The sequence below is a fragment of the Strongylocentrotus purpuratus genome, unplaced genomic scaffold (assembly GCF_000002235.5).
Source record: "Strongylocentrotus purpuratus isolate Spur 01 unplaced genomic scaffold, Spur_5.0 spur5_scaffold_20, whole genome shotgun sequence".
Taxonomy (NCBI): domain Eukaryota; kingdom Metazoa; phylum Echinodermata; class Echinoidea; order Camarodonta; family Strongylocentrotidae; genus Strongylocentrotus; species Strongylocentrotus purpuratus.
In genome coordinates, this window is record NW_022145606.1 from 15,823,828 (window position 1) to 15,839,841 (window position 16,014).

A 16,014-nucleotide genomic window follows, 5' to 3' on the forward strand; every position below is an offset into this window, starting at 1 on the left:
CGGTGGTTGAACTTTCAACAGTCAATGGGACATGAGGGTTCCAATGAAAGAGCTAATAGGGCGCTTTAGTAACGAGACGGAAGGCAAAGAGGACGGGAGAATTCACTCAACCGAGATCAAATAATGTATGCAGTTCGGATTCTGTCTATTGAAATACTATTATTCTTATCAGGTGAATGAAATAATTTGTATTGAGGCACTTCACAAAGACTTATGCATTAAATTTGGTTACATTACGAAAATGACGGAAGGCAAAGACGAGGGTAACCGAGCAAAATAATCAATCTGCGCATGTGCGAACCAGAATTGTCTCCGTCTTGTTGATTTTCACGACCTGTCTCAGCCATAATAGCGTTCGTTCCCTAAACTCGACGGAAGAGTTGTATCGCCGTACAATTGACCATTTTCGTAATGTAACCAAATTAAATGCATACGTCTCTGTGAAGTGCCTCAATACAAATTATTTCATTCACCTGATACGAATAATAGTATTTCAATAGACAGAATCTTAACTGCATACATTATTTGATCTCGGTTGAGTGATTTCTCCCGTCCTCTTTGCCTTCCGTCTCGTTACTAAAGCACCCTAGTGATAACTTAAGTCGGGGTGGATGTGCTTTTCGTTTAAACAAAAAATGAATTTTTAACGACTTTTTTTGTTAGTACAATTCCATAGGCTAACATGTATGGCTGCTGACTCTGACGATAGGGGGCGTTGTGAAATGAGACTAAACGGAGCTATACGTATTCATATTAGGAGCAGAGGGTCGCTATTCATAATAGGACTAGAAGGTTGCTATTCATAATACGAAATGAGGGTCATTATTTATAATAGGGGCCGAGGGTCGCTATTCATAATACATAATGAGGGTCGATATTCATCATACGAAATAAGGGTCGCTTTCAATAATATGAAATGAGGGACGCTATTCATAATACGATATGAGGGTCGCGATTCATTATAGGAGAAGAGGGTCGCTATTCATAATACGAAATGAGGGTCGCCATTCATAATACGGGATGAGGGTCGCTATTCATAACACCGGATGAGGGTCGCTATTCATAATACGAAAGCTATTCATGAAAATGAAATAAGCAACAACAAAATGGTAATAAGAAAGCGAAATAATGGATATGGGACACCCAACTGCTCTGGCGTTGGCGCGGGGGGAGGAGACGCCACATGCCCCGGACTATATGTATAAAACAATTATTGAAAACAAATTTAAAACATACATTACTGAAAAAAGAGAGAACAAAAGGCGTGTCCCAATAGTGTACGTGGCCTATCATCCCGAGCAGCAGCCCCCCTTCCCCCCCCCCCCCCATCAGCCTTACAATTCTGTGCCATTCGGCCCACCCTCCCCGAAGTATTTCCTTGGTACAAATGCATATTGAATTCTCGTCCAAGTAGTTCATAGATGGCGTATCCTGTGTGTATTTCACGAGGGGGTCTGTGAAGGGGGCGTTGAAGGGGGAGGGGGGTAGCAGCGTTGCCATCGAGGGGCTGATCTGCCATGACCCTAACCTCAGCAAAGGAAGGAAGCGACAGAGAGGGCGTTGTAGGGACTTAAGTTAGATACCATATTCAAGCTTTTCGTAAATTACAATATTGCACGATATAGTTTCGATTATAAATTAAGGAAGTGATGATTCCAAGATTTTAAGCCAAATAAGATACAATTTTATGACCGTAAGGCATTATGCGAACGGTGGCGTAAAAGTATAATTTTATATTTAGCTTTGATGACTATATAATCTGGCTAATATATTTCCCCCTCCAGGGGTGACCAAAAAACAAACATAACACACACATAATCCTATCGTAATTTGTCCTCCTTGTGGGAAATCTTTTATCCGCTCTGACGACTTCGACGGAGATTACAACAATAATACTTGTGTTTTCTCGAAGTTTCACCTTCTTACAATATAAGCAAAAGAAATCAGAGATTTAACATTTCCGGGAAAATAAATTCAGACAAGGATTAAGAGACGAGAACGGTTCAACGAATCATCTTCTTTCGATACTAATTTAATGAAACGTACGTCAAAGCGCGGGATGAGGGAAACTGAATTCAGACAAGGATTAAGAGACGAGAACGGTACAACGAATCATCTTCTTTCTCGAATAATTTAAGGAAACGTCAAAGCTTCCTCGCTTCGCGCGGGAGTGGGGGGGGGGGGGAAGGGCTGAATTCAGACATGTAGGCCTATTAAAGCCCGTCTGCACTAGTTTGGCCATGGGGGATTACACCTCCCTGCAAGGTCAATGACGCCGGGGCACAGCCATGTGGTTATCTCATCAAATCAGCCTTCAACTAACATAAGAAAAGAGGGATCATGGGGGACCAACAGGCACAACTAATTAGGCATTGTTTGCCATACAGTGCGTCCCAGAAAAAACGAAACAAAGAATTATCGATGCTTTATCATAACTTAGTCACAATAATAATTAATAACTGACACATATTTGGAAAGCTCAGATACTCTTTTATTTTATGCAACTCATATGACGCATATTTTACGCATGAGTGATTCAAATGAATTTGAAGAGAGGAAACCAACAAGTCATTTGGCGGACGTTATCTCAATTTCAAAGAGAAAATCACATTTCTAGAGAGCTGAGTTTCTGCCCTTTCATATGACACCTCAATCAGGAAAAATGAGCAAGGAATGAGAAAGTTCTGTTTGTTTAAAGTAGTGCTTGCATTTCTATAATATCATCAAACGCATTCGTTTTCACTGGCTGCCTGCCATAGCAAACAAGCAGAATTAACAAAAGACTTAACCCCGTTTTGTTGACAATCAGCCATGCATGAAGTCTTTCGTCTACGTCTGATTGTCAACGAAACGGAGTTAAGTCTTTTGTTTAATAATTCCGTTTGTTGCTACGGCAGGCAGCCAGTGAAAACGAATTCGTTTAATGAAACTATGGAAATACAAGCACTACTTTAAACAAACAGAACTTTGTTATTCCTAGCTCACTTTTCCTGACTGAGGTGTCATATGAAAGGGCAGAAACTCAACTTTAAAGAAATGTGATTTTCTCTTTGAAATTCAGATACCGTCCGCCAAATGACCTTTTGGTTTTCTCTCTTCAAATTCATTTTCATCACTCATGCGTGAAATATGCATTATATGTGTTGCATCAAATAAAAGAACAGGATCTAAGATTTACAAATATGTGTCATTTATCAATTATAATTGTGACTAAGTTATGATAAAATATCGATAATTCTCGGTTTCCTTTTTTCTGTGACGCACTGTATAGATGGCGCAAGTAGCTATACGTAGTGCATTGGGGCTTTAAGAGTCGAGAACGGTACAACGAATCGCCTTCTTTCTCTATAATTTAAAGTAGCTGAGCGAAGGTTTCAAAAGGCTTTTAACCTTAATAATGTTGGTATCATTGCAAAGTTAATGTTACAATCTTTATAATGGTTCATATTTAGTTTTTAAAAATTGTTACAGAATTGACTTATCTGCTATTAAAAGTGGTGAAATTACTACCCGATTATTCCGCCCTTGATCGGCCCGCTATTGTGACGTACAATTTGTGACGTATGAGGTTGGGCACATGAGCGCGAGGGTGCTCCCAAGAGCTCTCACACAACTCTCGCCTGCATGCATTATACGTATACAAACGCCACTCGAACGCTAAATATCTGATCAAAATGTCCGAGCTCGAAGAAGAGGTTTTACTCGATTTAGAATTCAAAGTTGATGAGCACAGCTCCACAACTAGTGACAGTGGTACTGGTAGTGATAGTGACGATGATAATGGTGGGGATGTAGGAGAGATGGAAGAAAGATAACAATTCGGAGAAGACGGCGTCGATGCTGGTGCAGGTCAAGTGATAGCATATCATGCTAATTATGCTATTTAAGACAATTGCATTACTTAAAAATAAAAACTGGTGTCATAAATGAATTCCTCGTCATAGAAAACCCTTGAAAAGTCGTATTACCCATGTTTTCAGGCTTCCTGGATTGAGATTAGCAACATTATTACATATTGCACATATGATAATTAGATGATTATGCTAATTAGGCTATAAAAAAAAGTTGCTCAAGGTTGCCAAGCTGGCAACCAAGCTGAATTTACTTCAATACCCATCTAGAACATGAATCAACAACAAAACCTTGTACTTGTACTCTCCCCCCCTTTAATAGTAAATATCCATGTAATCTTACAATCTTAGCAGGAGGATTAACGTTAGTGCCTTGTGAAGCACAGCTGGTGAATAGAAATATTTTTGGAAAGCATAAATGATTTGGACGCGTGAGATACTTTTTCATCTATGATTGGCCTGCGAGAGCTGGAGGGCGAGAGTGGCTCTTTAGATCTCGTCACCGGCTGCTTGTGGTCACTGTCTATGACGGCAGGTGGGCGGGACGTTGTTCTTTTATTTAGAAAAGTCTCGTCCCCAGCCGGTCTTAGACACCAGCGAGGTCATTAAATTAACTATAAATTTTATATCTAGACTCTGTTTTGAGAGAAATTTAAAGGGGAAAAGAAATAATGCCCTTTTGCGATTACCTTAAGCCGGTCGTTAACAGTAAAAAAAAGAAGAAAAAAAGAAGAGGAATAGTTCAAAAGTTAATTAATTCGTTTTTTTTAAATAAAAATAAAATAAAAAGGTGGGAGGGGAAGAAACTCCTTATATATTGTAAAGTTTATAATGGTATCAAAAGCCATTTGGTGGGGTCCAAGCTGTTGAAGCTGAAAGTATGCACGGGGTTTATTTATTACGTTCGTTTATTACGTTTTTTTCTTTTAAAATGTTATATATCGCCGTTTGAGCCTGGGGCTAAATTTTCCTTAGTTACACATTATCTGAATCCGTTAATTATGAGGTCAACTTGTCAAGTTATATCGTCTGGAGTTATGATAAATTGCTCTGTTTTATTTTCGGTGTTGGTTTTTGTTGTCACAGTAAGAAGACTGTATTAATACTTTGTGTAAAAGGCTGCCACGCCATGATTTAGAATAAGTGATGGGAGGGGTTTCGAACATGACAGCATATATTATGCTTATGTGTATGAATGTGGTTGATAGTGTTGAAGGGTGGGGTGAGGGTATGTGTGGTATGTTTTCCGGTTCCGATGTCTGCCTGTACTTGTTTAATTTGCAATCTAACTTGAAAGTGTTTGTTTTTTCTAGAGTTGGAAATGCATCAAGCTTCCCATCTACTGTGAAACTGTCACCACTATGTACATTTCTAAAGGTTCTTTGTTACAGGTATAGATTCATAGTTCTTGATGTCGGTTAATTTAAAATTACTCTCAGTTAATGTCAGAGGACTGAGAGATAGAGTCAAAAGAAAGAAGATTTTTCAGTGGTGCAAAATGTCGGCAAATATGATATTCTTGCAGGAAACCTTTAGCACAGAAGACATTGAAGACAGTTGGAAGGGTGATTGGGAAGGCTCAATGTTTTTTAGCCACGGGAGTAACCACAGTAGGGGGTTATTGTAATGTTTAAACCAGGTATTACTTTTGTGGTGGAAAAAACCTTAATTGACGAAGGGGGAAGATACGTCATCATTAAAGGCAAATGTCAAGGCGAAAAGCTAATATTAGGAAGTGTGTACTTTCCCACAAGGAATAAAGAAAACGCCCAATGTGATTTTCTGTCTGATCTAAATAAAATAATTTGTTCTGTATTTAGTCAAGAATATTCCTTGATAATTGGAGGAGACTTCAATGTTATTATGAATCATAATTTGGATTAAATGGGTGCAAGTAATATTTCGAAAAGCAAATATAGCCCGTTTAGTCTCATTTCACGACGCCCCCTATCGTCAGAGCATCGTCAGCGTCAGCAGCCTAACATGTTAGCCTATGGACGTTTTTTTTTAAAAATCGTTAAAAATTCATTTTTTGTTTAAACGAAAAGCACATCCAACCCGACGTACGTTATCACTAGCTCTTTCATTTGAGCCCTCATGTCTCATTGACTTTTGAAAGTTCACCCACCGTAATTTTTCAAAATAGGTTGCAAGCTCGTCATTGCCTATAATACACATGTGAAACAAGTCTAACTTTGGACTCAGTTTACCAAGCGATTTGAAGATTATAGGTCGAGCACACGAAACATAAAACGCATTAATTATCATAGATCACTTCTGCCTATTTCATTATGTCCATTTCATCCAACCCTCCACCGTAATTTTTCAATTTAGTAAAAGCAAACATTTTGCCGAGTTTAGCAAAAACATGAATATTCATGAACGGTCAGACAATACAGCCTTTTAGTACGTAACGTATAGTGAATGGGAATGGGCGATGATCCGTGCAGGAGGTAGAGGTCAGTGGTTTGTGCTGGCAATGTTCACGCGAGCGAAAATGAGACAATCGGAGCAATATGGGACTCATTATTAGACTTTCTTGATAAGCTTGATTTAATTGATGTGTGGCGTAAGCGTCATCCTAATAAGAAAGGATTCACTTTCAGACAGAAGCAGCCATTAGTTCAGAGTAGATTGGATTATATCTTCATTTCCTCGAAAGTAGACAAGGCGGTAAGAAAGTCTGAAATTATGCCTTCTATTACACCTGATCATGCGGGAGTTAGAGTAGTCCAGAATCTGCACGGTCCTTTATAATTTCCCTTCAAGCCGTCGAAGGTGGCGTTATCAACAAACTCATAATTATGCTCACAAGCCCAGCCTGGCGTCCTAATTTAATGATCACGCCATCATCGGCTGGTAGCAAGTAAGTAGGGAGAGGTAGTGTTGGTGTGGTGGAGATCAAAATTAAATAGGCCAGAATCTGGACTAGAGTTAGAGTAGAATTTAATAATTTAGTCGATAGTTTTGTATATGGGAAATCGTATTGGAAGTTCAATAGTAGTCTATGTAATGAATAAGATTTTGTAGATGGGGTAAAAATAAAGATTTCTGAAATAGAAGAAACTTGGCGGATTCAAATAATGAGTAAAATTAAATTTTGGGAATTTATGAAAATGAAGTTAAGAGAATATATAATGAAATTTTCCCGTGAAAAAGCAAAACTCAAAAGAGCCCACATTGAAAAATTGGAAAAAGAAATTAAAGACTTAGAATATCGATTGACGTTCAATTTTCATAAAAGTATTCAGGACGAAACTGATTTGAAAAAAATGGAATTAGAGAAGCTTTTCGACTATTCACGTCAAGGTTTAAAAGTCCGTTCAAGGGCAGAATGGTCTGAAGAAGGAGAAAGAAATTCGCAATTTTTTGAACAATTACTGAAGTCAAATAAAAGGAAAAGTGTGATTAAGGAAATATATAATGAAGATAAGGAAGCTGTGCGGGATCGCAAAGGAATTTTGAAGATTATCAGGAAGTTTTACGAGAATTTATATGCATGTAAAAATGGCGAAAGTACAGAGGATATTGAAAATATGTTCTTTAATGAATTACCCAAATTAAGTAAAGAAAATAAAGAGTATTGTGAAGGCCAGATAACATTGGAAGAATGCTATCAAGCAGTAAAGGAAATGAAATGGAACAAATCACCAGGCAATGACGGATTCACGGCCGAGTTTTATTTCACGTTCTGGCCACTTTTAGGGAAAATAATAGTGGAGGCTTTTAATGAAGGTTTTGAAACAAAAATGTTATCCAACTCACAGAGACAGGGGATAATTACACTAATTGAGAAAGAAAGCAAAGACCCTTTGCACATGAAAAACTATAGGCCAATTACTCTCTTAAATGTAGATTACAAAATATTGTCAAAAGTATTGGCTACAAGGGTAAAGGAGGTATTGGAGGATATTATTCATTACGATCAGGTGGGATATGTTAAAGATCGGAATATTGGGGAAGCGGTTCGTTTAATTGATGATTTATTCTTCCAATCCTTGTATCAGCCAGTAGGCTTTTTAATTGCCGTAGATTTTGAAAAGGCATTCCGCGACTGCATTTCCCATAAACTTTTATTTAAAGCTTTAGAACATTTTGGGTTTGGTAGAGTTTTGTGTTCTTGGATTAAAATCCTTTACAATAATGTTAGCAGTTGCGTGATGAACGGGGGACACTCAACAGGATATTTTGAAGTTAAAAGAGGAGTAAGACAAGGTGACCCTTTATCTCCATATTTATTTGTAATAGTTATCGAATTATTATCTCGTTATATTAGGAAAGATGGGAGGATTGAAGGAATAAGATTCGGGAGTAAAGAAATAAAACAAGTGTTGTATGCAGATGATATTACATTGTTTTTAAAATATATGGATTCAATTAATAGAGTGAAGAAAGTTTTCAAAAACTTTGAAAAATTAAGTGGATTGAAGCTAAATATGGATAAAACAAATTTCATGTGGTTGGGAGAGGAAAAGGATAGGCCGGGTTTACCTCTGTTCGGACATTGGGTACAACATATAAAAATCCTAGGGGTATATTTCGCACGTTATTCCAAAATAAAAGATGATTTGAACTATAAGGAAATTTTGAGCAAAATCAAAAGACTAATCGGTTGGTGGAAGCAACGAGATTTAACGATGTTTGGCAAAATTAAATTGTTGACAATGTATGTATTTTCAAAACTAAATTATGTATCGTCTCTTATGACAGTCCCACAGAGCATTTTTGAAGAAATCGAAAAGATTTCTTTTAATTTTATTTGGGGAGGAAGAGACAGAATAAAACGGAAAATATTATACCAAGATTACTGCGTTGGGGGACTCAGAGTAACGAATTTCAAGGTATTTGTCAAGACTCAGAGAATAATGTGGGTCAAACTGTTGCTATATGGAGAAAAGTATTCAGGTTGGAAAGTGACCTTTGACCACTTTTTCAGATCACTGGGTGGTCGAATTATATTTCTGTGTAATTATGATATAAATAAAATGGACTTGAATGGTATACCATTGTTTTATAAAGACATGTTGAAAGCATGGCAAGAATTAGATAAGTGCAGACATTTTGGAGAAAATAAGAATAATCCGCTTATTTTAATAATAAGTGCATATGTCTCAGCAATAAAACATTTTTTGATGTCGAATTATTTCAGAAAGGTATATTTCAAGCATCAGATATAATCGTCAGAGGTCATTTAAAACCAATCTTACACTTTTATAATTTGGGTTTTGCAACTGAAAGCTTGCTTAGAATTCAAAAGATCTTTTCAGCAATCAGATTAGAATGGATACAAAGTGATTTTATGGAAGTGGATACTGAAAATTTTGAAATAGAATTGATGATATTTGGTCGTTTACAGAAACTATGTGACATAAAGTCTAGGCGGTTATATGATTACTTCATTGAAGAATTTCAAAAAAGATTACACATTACATGTTACAGACGGTTACTGTGAATATGATCTTGGAATGAGGGAATTGAAAGAAACATTCACACGGGTGAAATGTGCAATGTTATGTAATAAACAAAGAGAGTTTCAATACAAACAATTACAAGGGGCTGTATATACGAAAAGAGAGCTTTTCAAATTTGTTTTTGAGTCTGACCATTTTTGTTCCTTTTGTAGACTAGAAGTAGAGACATATCAACATTTATTTTTAGATTGTCATATAGTTAAACGATTATGGCAAGAGGTAATTCAAAAGTTGCATTTAATCGAAGTTCACAGTGATGATTGGAAACCCATTTTCATGGGAATATCTGGCAATACTGCTAGAATATTCGTAATAAATTGTATTATATTTCTAGTAAAGTATATAATTTTTATTTCCAGAAAAAAGGGAACTCTGCCATCCGTGCAGAAAGTAATACATATGCTGAAAGATTACAGAGACGAGGAATATAAAATAGCCTTCAAAAAGGGAAAACTAGGGACGCACTTACAGAAATGGGAACAAATCGATGCATTTTTACTTTAATGGATGTTTTTTTTTTGGTTATCGGGTACAGGTGGATAAGCCGGAACAGGTTGCATGCAGTGTGTGTGTTTGGTGTGAAAGGGTGTGAAGTGTGGGTGTGCTAGAGGGGGTGGTGGGGGTGTCATGAATTTGTTCGGTACGAGTTGAGGGTGTGCGGGGGTGTGATTGGGTGGGACTATGTAAACTTTATACCTTCCTCTATTGTTATTTTGATATGTACAATCATGTATAATTTGAGATTTTCCTATGTTCATTGTTCATTGATTGATGTAATTCATGAAGTGCCTTGTATCGAAGATCTTGTTTTATATGACTTATTGTGATAATTTCTTGTAATGTGAATTTATGAGGAAGGAAATAAAATATCAGTAAAACAAATATAACAAATAACTTTATACCTTCCTCTATTGTTGTTTCGATTATAAATTGTTATATGAAAGAAAAATGTATATACAATCATGTATAATTTGAGATTTTCCTATGTTTATTGTTCATTGATTGATGTAATTCATGAAGTGTTTTGTATCGAAGATCTTGTTTTATTATGACTTATTGTGATAATTTCTTTTAATGTGAATTTATGAGGAAGGAAATAAAATATCATTCAAAAAAAAATTAAAAAAATCATCATTTAAAACAAAAACATCATCATCATCAATATCGTCAGTATGGTATTTATGAAAATTATCATTAGATCATCATTGGCACACTTTTATGATAAAAAATAGCATACGTATCACCTAATTCGTGAAAGTGACGAATTAAAGTCTAGTTCCCCTTAGAACTATAAACTAAGAAAGATAACCAACAGTTTTTTTCCAAGACTATACCAACAGTCCCTTTCAGGACTACAAACCCTCAAGAAAGATTACCAAGAGTCCTTTTCAGGACTCCTCAATCCTCCCTCTCTCTCACATTGTGCACCGCAAGCCTACTGTTAATATTGATTCTGTGGTCACTGTGCATGCTTCTCGTTAATAGTTGTTTCTCGGCCGCCTTGAAATAGTTCGTATCGAGGTGTTTCATAAACATTTTTTGATACGTAAATTTGTTTTCATTATGAAATTGTGAATCGTACACGTGGTACGCGCGCGCACGTTCTTCTGCAAGCAGAGGTGACTGTGTGTGCGAACGGGTGGAAAATAGTTCATCACTTCTTTCATTTCTACGTCCAAATTTGTATTCAGTTTCTAGCTAAGGTAAATGCAAAATTGAATGAAAATTACAGATATCGGCTAACTGATAATTTAGTTCTTCGCCTTCTGTTTCATCGCTGGCTTTCAAGCATGTGTCATCGACCTCCGTTTGTCTTCTTTTTTGAGGGGGTATCGTGCGCTGCCTGTACCGGGGGCGTCTTATTTTTTCGTACCACAGCGAGCCCAGATTCCAGTATGAACTCATTTTCATACAGAACAAGCTAGGAAAGCTTTCAAAGAGGTCACAAACAATTGGACTTTGATTATTTATTGCTTTGCCTCACTATTTATAAAGGCAAAAAACTAAATAAACTGAGATTCGAACCCTCACGTCAACTTCAAAGTTTGATTAGTATCACGCTGTCTTTACCGATTGAGCTAACGATGAGTGGATGAAAGATTGATTTGTATAATTACTATCACCCTATTAGCCACCCTACCGGATTCCACGTGCGCATGCGCTGGTTTCCTTCGCGAGTGCGCATGCGCAGGTTTCCCTCGCGAGCTCAATCTGGCCTCGCCGTGGTACGAAAAAATAAGACGCGTACCGGGGACCTGACCGAACAGGTTTGGCTGCAAGATGTGAATCGCTATATATGCACGTTCCGTTAAACACCAATGCTTTTCTATTATTCTTGCCTAAAACTCAAATGTATGAAGAACAAAATCACATCTCAAGGATATTTATTATTCAAGTTTGAAACTGCTTCCTTTTTCTGCTCTCTCTCAAAATAGCAAAAGCAAACATACAATCACACCTCGAACATAAAGCGAACACATGTATTGTATGCACACAGTGTAGGCTGCTATGCACCGCGAATTCTTTGTTTGACCGACCCTCCGATTACGTAATGCGATTTAAAGGTCTGTGAATACATCAAGAAACTGGCCTATTTGAATGTGCATGTTTAGAAAATTCGGTGAAACGAAATTGAATGCAACAAGTTTAAAAATGAAACAGGGGATCGAGCGACGAGTGGAGAAAATTTGCTCGAACATGAATACACGTTAATGAAATTGATTGCTGCTTTTACGAAATTGACCGGGAAAACCTATATTATTATTATTATGTACTGATCTTTTGCTTTAATTCATTTTCAGCCCCTCGTGCTATCGCCCTCGATCTGGTGAACGGGAAGATCTACTGGACGATGTATAATGATCAGGCTATCGCATATGCCAATCTCGACGGTAGCTCGGTACAGAAAATATTTGTTTATGAGAAATTTCTACAACCTACTGCAATCTTGGTGGACCCCGTCAAAGGGTAAATATTAGGGACTTTTAGATTTGCACGTCGACAGCTTTGACTGCAACGTGTGACGTCATTTTAAGGCACTGCGCATGCGTTACGTCGTCTCAGTCGGCGATCGAGAATGCGTCAACCTTGATTTTCCTAAATCTAGTACATATACATGCATACATACATATTGATATTTATATAGCGCCTTTACATGCTCAAGGTATATGCCGCGTGCGCATAAAATATACAGTTCCTCAGGTAGACAAAGGAACATCCCTTTCCTGCTATTATGTACAAATGTGTAGAACAGGTGTCACATGCATATTCACCAGCCTGTTCTACACATATTTACATAATAGCAGTGAAGGGATGTTCTTTTGTTGAGGGTAGAATGAGGAACTGTATATTTTGTCCTCTTTCTTTGTCCGTGATGTTCATAGTGTTACTTCCTGCATGCATGTATATCGTCGAGTGCAATCTAAAAGATTTCTAATTGTAGTCAACATGGGCAGTTAAGTACGTTGACACGCATGATCAGTCGGCGTTCGTCGTGTTCTCGTCCACTCGATCTAAAAGTCCCTATTAGTTATAAGTTGAGACATAAATGTCCATTGGTTGGGGTTATATGGGCCCCATAACACAAACAGTTGGAATCAATCGCAAAATGAAGGTTTCGTAGCATATAGTAGTTCATCATTCACTTGACTATCCAAGCTAGAGTTGAGGGTTTCAATCCCGGCACTAGGGACTTTGCGATTTGCACGTTCATAAGTGGACTGCGACGTATGCAGTCACTTTTAAGCAGGGTTGACGAGGCACACTGACTGTTGTTCGTTACCTTTTCGATTTTACACAACTACGACGGTCGCTTAGTGAGCGCGAACTTCGATCGAATAGCTATAGATCCAACACCAAATTCGGTGCATGTGACTGTTCTAAAAAAATATGCTGCAACAGATTGGCGATGCACAAATAAAATGTGTTCATTTTATGAATTATTCTGCTTATTGAGCGCGAAATTCGATCGAAAAGCTAAAGATCCAACACACCAAATTCGGTGCATGGGACTGATCTCGAAAATTATGCTGCAACAGATTGGCGATGCACAAATAAAATGTGTTCATTTCATGAATTATTCTGGAACAATTTTGATTTAAGGGAAATTACAGACACGGAAATATGTTAATTTAAGAGAATTCACGCTTCCACCACTTTTGTGACTTCAATGTGATGTTTCGTGTCTACAAAAGATTGCTTACGAACACCGTCACAGTTTGCGAACGACGGCAAAACAAGGGCGTACGCGTTCGAGAATTCTGCTACGAACGATGAGCTCGTCGATGCGCATGCGCACTGCTTCAAAAGTGACCGCATACGCCGCAGTCCACTAGTGAACGTGCAAATTGAAAAATCCCTACTGGCGTCTTTTGGCAAGACATTAATCTGGTGAGGCTTCCCTGGATAAACCAAATTATTATTATTATCATAATTATTAGATGGCAATGGCCAACCAAATCATGGTTGAATGCACATATTGTTCAAAGGCTGACTATAAACCCATCAGAACAATTGTTTCTAAATTGTAAATTCAATATTACATACCTTTGTGTTACGGGGCCCAGAAGATGTAGAGTAGACTTCCACAAACCTTTACACGAAATCTATAGGTAAGCTTCCATCCACTCCTGTGAACTATGTCATGTCAATCGATCCTTCACTGAATAGGACCTCTGGTTATCCACGTTCACATAGGGTGTTTCCATTTACTGTACCTCTTCTTTCTGACCTACCTGACACAATCTGACCCCCCCCCCCCTTTTTCTCATTCATTTTCTATACAGAAGACATTTCATGAGACAGTTTCTGTGGTCGGCTTTTTTGCGAGTGAATATTCATGACATTATGCAAATTGGTGCGCAGTCATCTTTTCGTCGCGCGAAAAATACGACCAACTGGGCTTCCCGGCCCCCCACTCGGAATGACCGCTTGCGTGTTGCCAAAATGTCCGGTAAAGGGGTACTTTTCGTGCGACGAAGTCCGGCCCGAGAATTGTAAAAAAAGGCGTGTATTTGACTTTTCATCCGGAGATTTCTTTAAAAAGGGGGTGTTTTTTCTTTTTTTCTTTCATCTCTTTGGACTCCTGAGAAATTATTCCGAATTTAGGGGGGTACATTGAGCATTTTTCCTGATTTAGGGGGGTCTCCAAGGCAGGAAAAGCCCGCGAAAAGCCCGCGAAAGGGGGGGGGGGGGTCGGAAATGTTGGCAGTCCTCAGATAGGGGCATGCTTTCAAAAAGAGGGAACGAGCATATGCGTACCCTAAATAACACTGAGTGGGGGGGGGGGGGCCGGGCCGGGCTTAGCGCGGGAACTTCTGAACAGCTTGCTATGACTATTCCCCGAGGAATGCTTGCACTTTAGGCTGCCACGCCAGTCATTGTTTGCAATTAGCTGAGCAAAATTTTGTTTGATAATGAGAAATAACGAGTTTGGGTAGAATTTCACAATGTCACAATCATTTCATAAATAATTGTTGAATATCTGAATCACGATGAGCCTTTATTTCAAGAGGTGAAAACAGCCACAAATAAATTGAACATTATGATAGGCTGGTTATTGTAAACTAGTGCAGAATATGTTGCCTAGTAACCAAAGACATGGACAGAGGAAGGAATGAAGGTCAGTTCATTCACTGACACGCGAGGCCCCCCTTCGGCCCTTCCCCTGAGTTTATGTTAACAAATAATAGGGACTTTTAGATGTACACGACGAGAACGTGGACCGCCACGTGTGACATCCTTTAAGGTAATGTGACGTCCTTTTAAGGCACTGCCGGGCACGGCCCAGTGCCTTAAAATGAATTTATGCACGTGTCAATAACCCGGCCCCTGGGTCCACGGGGATGGCCGGGACTTGCACATGAGGTGCATTTTTGAAATGTTAACCCCCCCCCCCCCCCCAGTCCATGTCCCGGGCAAGTCCCGGAAAAACGGGCGAATATTTGTGTGCCAAACCCCGGCTAAGTCCCGACGCACAGTAGGCCAGGGATCAGGAACCAAAGTGCACCAAAAATAATTTTGGGGGATTTGTTTTTTATAAATCCAGGGAAAATGTTTGGATTTCCAGGGATTTCCGCTTACATTTTATTACCTACATTTCCTTTAATGTCTAAGCTTTAACCAGATTTGGCTGCCCGATTCTGCCCGTTATTATGTTAGAGCCGTTTTCCTTGCAACATTGCCCCGAAAAATGTGTTTATTTTGCTCCAAGGTGTCAGAACAAGTGTCACGCGCCCCCACGCGCCGTGATTTATGACCGCGAATCCTTCATAATTCAGCCGCGGACCCCGAAAACACGCATTTTGTGGGGCAATGTGGCAAGGGAAATCGGCTCTAACATAACGATTGGCAATTAAGATAAGGCAGCCAAATTTGGTATCAACTTAAGGCTTAGATATCGGAGAAAATGGTGGTATTAAAATTTAAGCGGAACTCCGCGGAAATCTAAACATTTCCGCTGGATTTATAAAAAAACATGGATAATTAGTCCATTTTTCAGTGAATTACCCTATAATACAGGCGCGGATCTACGGGGGGGGGGGGGGGGGGGGTTAGGGGGGGGGTTAAACCCCCCCCCCCCCCTTGGGCGGCCCAAAAAGACAAACGAAAAAAAAAGGGGAAAAAAAGAAAAAAAAAGAAAGAAAAAAGAACGCACGCTGGAGAGAAACCCTTTCAAGTGCAAATATTGTGAG

At 38.7% G+C, this 16,014-nt stretch overlaps 1 protein-coding gene across 1 annotated transcript in view; it reads left to right on the top strand.

The window, feature by feature from the left end:
* Window positions 1-3,674: 3,674 nt before the first annotated feature.
* LOC105443455 overlaps window positions 3,675-16,014 on the top strand; it is a 45,558-nt gene continuing 33,218 nt past the window's right edge. Inside the window, exons 1-3 of the mRNA XM_030993703.1 lie at window positions 3,675-3,791; window positions 4,320-4,386; window positions 12,124-12,289. Coding sequence (XP_030849563.1) covers window positions 3,675-3,791; window positions 4,320-4,386; window positions 12,124-12,289 — 350 coding nt within the window. The remainder of the gene's footprint in view (window positions 3,792-4,319; window positions 4,387-12,123; window positions 12,290-16,014) is intronic.